At 36.5% G+C, this 4,953-nt stretch overlaps 1 protein-coding gene across 1 annotated transcript in view; it reads left to right on the top strand.

Moving 5' to 3' along the window:
- Positions 1–4,953, top strand: part of smap1 (small ArfGAP 1) — a gene marked incomplete at its 3' end in the record, with an annotated part of 111,771 nt that overhangs the window by 71,919 nt on the left and 34,899 nt on the right. The window contains 1 exon segment of the mRNA XM_014005034.1: positions 1,379–1,442. Within this exon segment, the coding sequence (XP_013860488.1) occupies positions 1,379–1,442 (64 nt within the window).

The raw sequence follows: 4,953 nt of genomic DNA, 5'->3' as shown, positions 1-4,953 counted from the left end.
GTGTGTGTGTGTGTGTGTGTGTGTGTGTGTGTGTGTGTGTGTGTGTGTGTGTGCGCGTCAGTGTCTCAACGTTTTTTTAATTTGAATGCAACATAATAATTCAATGTGAACTATTAAAATAATGACTTTGTTGGCAAGTCATTTGAAAATACTCTTAAAAATATGATAATTATAAGAAACATCTTTTTTGTTTTTTTAAATATAAAACCTGGTTATGATGAAGCTTATTTATCAGTAATTTCTTTAGAATGAAAAAAATTACTGAGTTAAGCTGTGTGTTGTTTTAGGTGAACTCATTAAAACAGACTCCTGGTTTTAGGACCTAATACAGTATTTACTTCTGATGATCTCAAACATTTCTGTCTGTTTGAATATTTTAATTCATTAAAAAAATATTTAATTAAAAATCTTGTACTGGTGTGCTTTTGTTTGCTCTTTCCTTTCGTTTTAAACTCTGATGTGTCTCCATGTTTTTTTTTTGTGACTGAGCTGAACATAATGACCTTCCTGCTGCTGCTGGAGCTTTGCTGCAGACCCAACACACACCAGTCCACTGCAGCGCATTCTTTATTAGGCATGGACTTGGTAATTGTTTTCATTGGCTCGGATTGAAACAACCGTGAATCTAATGCGCTCCATCGATCTTTTGTTGGGAGGGAAATTGGGTTTGTTACCAGCTTGTAGATCCCTCGTGGCCCACGTGTTAACCTTTTATTCCATTTCCCTCCCCCGCAATGTTTTTCTTTCCATTCTCACTCCGTCTCAATCCTTTCCTGTCCGCCTCTTTTTACCTCCTAATCCTTTTTTTTTACCTTCAGTTTTTTTATTGATGGTATTTATGTTACCCTGGCACTAGTGTGCAGGGTGTACCACCATCTAGACAGGAGAAGGTAGCATAAATAAAGACACAGAAGGATGATAAATAGTCCAAAAAAGTTGTTTCTTTATAAAAAAAAATATATCTCTGTAAACATCAAAACATTGAACCGAGGTTAATGAGAGCCAAAATAATTAATGAATGCTACAGGAATATGAGCATAGTATTTATTATTAAAAGTAAAAGTACTTTCCACCAGAGCCAGTCAGAATGAATATACGACATTATTTAAGATGGGTATAAGAGTCAGGTCTTTGGATCAGGGGTCAGGCTGCACTCACTTTATCCTGAATAACTAAGAAGTCTGTCTGATGAAAATGTTTTCTGTTTTAATGGGATAAAACTCATGAATGCCTGCAGCTGTATCCAAATGTACCATATAATCCTGTTAACTATTTGTATCACACTGTACCAAACTACACGTCACTGGTAAAAACCACCTAAAAGCCTGGTTCAAAAGCTTTAATATTTCTTTCTTTTTTTTGTCTTTGTTTTTCTCAGCAGTCATCCAGCAGAACCAGTCCCAAGAAAAACCCAGAGCCGGCTGTGGACCTGCTGGATTTAGGTAAGACGCCTACAACCTTCTCTTACTTTGTACCGTCTCATGTGTTGAAATGTTCACCTGATGTCTCATGTCTCAGATATGCAAGGTCATTTCTCCATGCTGTGGTCATAACTTTTCAAATGATAATAGAAAAATTACAGGTTTACTATACATTACTGAGCCAAGCTACAGCCTGCAGGTGCAAGAAAGCCATCCTGGTAAAAAATGAAAAATGAGGGGTAAAAAGACATATCCTGATCAAAAATAACACCAAGTTCTTTACATTAGACCTGGAGGGCAAACTAATACTACACGTCGAGTCCTTTGGATGTTTACCTGTGTACTGACCTTCAGAAATCTATACATTTCATGTAAAAAAGTAAAAATATAAGTTTTATAGATTTTTTGTCTTTAAGAAATTCTTGTGATCCAAGTCAGTGGTTCTCAACCTTTTTAGACTTGTGTACCCTCTGAGCCATTTTGTCATACCACTAGTACCCCTTCAGTAAAACGTAATGATGATTTTCTAAAAGTATAATGTACAACAACTGATTATTAAATGAAAATTATTTATTTAACCCCCTAGAATGTTTAATTCTCAGGGATTTTATTTTTTTTTCAACTCAAATTAAGCATAAAGACAAAAGTGTTGCCTTGAAAGTGAATAAGTAGTTAAATAAATAAACCAAGTAATAGCAGGTGCAGAAAACAGCAGCATCCAAAATACACTGTATTGTCTAAAATATGTCAGAAACTCACCCAAACGAGCAAATTCCTTGAGATTCCGCGTTTTGTACTGGATTCCATTGTGTGTAAATTTCGTGATTCTGACTGCAATGTCCGCATTGCGGAAATCATAGGGCCCTACATATCTCAGTCATATTTTATTTTATTTTTTTTTACACACCAAGAAAATTTTCCACGTATCCCCTATAGTATGCTCACATACCCCAAGTGGTATACGTACCCCTGGTTGGGAATCACTGATTTAAGTAACTGGTTGGTATGCTGGGCAGTATGACCCAAATTTTATATCACGGTGTTTTCATCAAATATTCCAGTATCACAGTATTTGACTGTATTTTTTTTCTTTTCATCGCAGCTCAGCTGATGTTAAAATGTACAAATGCTGCTTATTGATCAGCAAACCATGGTCAACTGAAGATACTCTCTTTCTGCAACACAAGTTATTTATCAACCATTTTCTTGCTGTTTCCCTCCTCTCCTCCTCTTTTCTTCTTTGCCTGGTTGTGGACAGTAGTCACGCATTTTGGGCACACGGGAGAAGGAGGAGGGTGGAGCAAAGATAATCTGCATAACCATGAAAATTTATTTCATGCTGTCTAATAACTTAATCTAATGAAACCAAATATAAAGTAAAGAGTACTGGTCCATGCACTGAACCTTGAGGAACTCCCGGACTAGATAAAGAATATGCAAAAAAAATCCATGATTAACATAAACATGAATATTCGTCTCAATCCTCTGCAATAGAATATTGTGATCAGTTGTATCAAATGCAGCATTGAGATCTAACAAAACAAGTATGGACACAAGTCCACTGTGTGAGAATATAACTTTAAACTGTGCTGTTTCTGTGATATAGCTCCAATTCCTGAATTAAACTTCTCAAAGAATACGTACTTAGCTCAAAAAGCAAGGGGATGTGTGTTTGGTAGATTACTTTTGTTTACTGTAACAAAGCTTCTTGCATTAAATCTTAAAGCAGGCACCTGGGCACAGTGCATGTATAGATTCTCAGTTAACTGAGAACATTATTGGATTTATGACTTTTACAGGTGAAGATTTTACGTCATTTACTGGTAAATTAAAACAAATAAAAGTGGCAAAACAACTGTCAGTGATTGTTATTCTCTGTTGGTTTACAGGGAACAGAGAGTTCACTATCGTCAGTATTTGAACAATACTTTGTTTTACTGAATAACATGCAGCACAATAACTGAAAAGATGATGTGACATTCAATAAATGTCACAAACTGAATTTAAACTTGTGACCTTTTTGCCGCACTGAGTGTGTGTTGGCCCACTAACCATCAGATCATTGTGCATCATGTTTTTGACCTTGCGTCTATCAGCAGCATGGAAAACGGGGGTGTTTCGGTGTTTTTATCATGAATTTTTAATGTGCAGTCCCATTTCTGGGCTTTTTTTTTAGTCTCGGACCAAGCTGAGCAGGTTCTGTGATAAGACCCTTGCCTGGAGAAGAGATCCTGCTATGAACACAGAGCTACACCCCTCAGAGCCATCCTGGCTGGATGAGATTTCACACATAATCAATAAGTTACATATGAAACCATTAGCCTTCAGCAGCGTCATTTACAGTTTCTCACTAATACTTTAAACCGGAGTAATGAAGTTCTTTTCTCCAGGCCCTACGTGCTAATTTCATTAAAACATGAGGGAACTTTATAGTGACGGTTTTCATGTTGTCAGTCTTGACCTTTCTGTCAGAAATCTATTTAAATGCACTCATTAAGCTCTTCACTAAACACCTGTTCTCATGATGTTCTGTGCAATCACCCCATCAGCCAATGACGTCACAGCGGACTAGAGGATCAGGGGGGTCAGAATCAAAGGATAAAATGGGGATTATGATCAGTCATTTCATACAGGCGCCTTTGAGTCATGTGGAAACTTTCATCTCTGCAGTCTCCAGAGTCCCCGGCAGTTCTTTACAGTATACAACTGGGCTGCAATCATTCCTTGCAGTTTTTTGTGATCACAGAAACATGATGGAATGACACCAGCACATGGACAAAATCAGGTTTAGTTGGCTCCAAGCTTGTAGAACCAGGTCCTGTTTTTTTTCTGTCAGAAATTTCCAGCATCAAAACTCAACTTTTAAAGACTGCAACATCAGACTGATTGGATGAAGTTTGGTTTCTGTAGAGGACGAACCTGTCGGACTCACAGTTCTGCTTTCTTCATTGTGAATCAATGGACCTGGCCATGGTAACAATCCTTTAAGGAATGCATCCCCTGCTGCCTTGCATGCTAAACTTTAAAACAAAAAATATTGTGTGATCCATTAGTGCCATTAGTATGTGTTAGAGATTACTTTCAACTACCACACCAAATTTTACTAATAGATTTTAAAAAATGACTGAGTCATAGCCATTTATGTGTTAAGTTTAATTAGCAGTAGTGACCAGCTTGAATTGGTTGACTCCCAAATTTAATTAGTAATAACAACAACGATCTATAGACTTTACAGTTACTGTAAAATTGTCATGAATGTTCCTGCAGCTCATGGTGATCCAGTCTTGTTCATTATTATTATTTTTATCATTTATTTTCTGTTTGATGTTTGACTTTACACCCTTAAAGACCCCTAAAACTAGTTTATTTAAAGTTTGTAGATGTTTGCATCATTAAAACATAGTGGACTGTAGTTATTGCAGTTATGGGCACAAACAGGATTTAATTATAATAATGATGCAGAATCACTTGTAATTAAGAATCACGTAATAAGTCAAACTTAAAAGAAGCTGGTGAACTCTTACTATAATAA

The sequence above is a fragment of the Austrofundulus limnaeus genome, unplaced genomic scaffold (genome assembly GCF_001266775.1).
Source record: "Austrofundulus limnaeus strain Quisiro unplaced genomic scaffold, Austrofundulus_limnaeus-1.0 Scaffold28, whole genome shotgun sequence".
NCBI lineage: Eukaryota > Metazoa > Chordata > Actinopteri > Cyprinodontiformes > Rivulidae > Austrofundulus > Austrofundulus limnaeus.
Note: the sequence above shows the minus strand (reverse complement) of the source record. Positions and strands in the feature narration are given on the sequence as shown.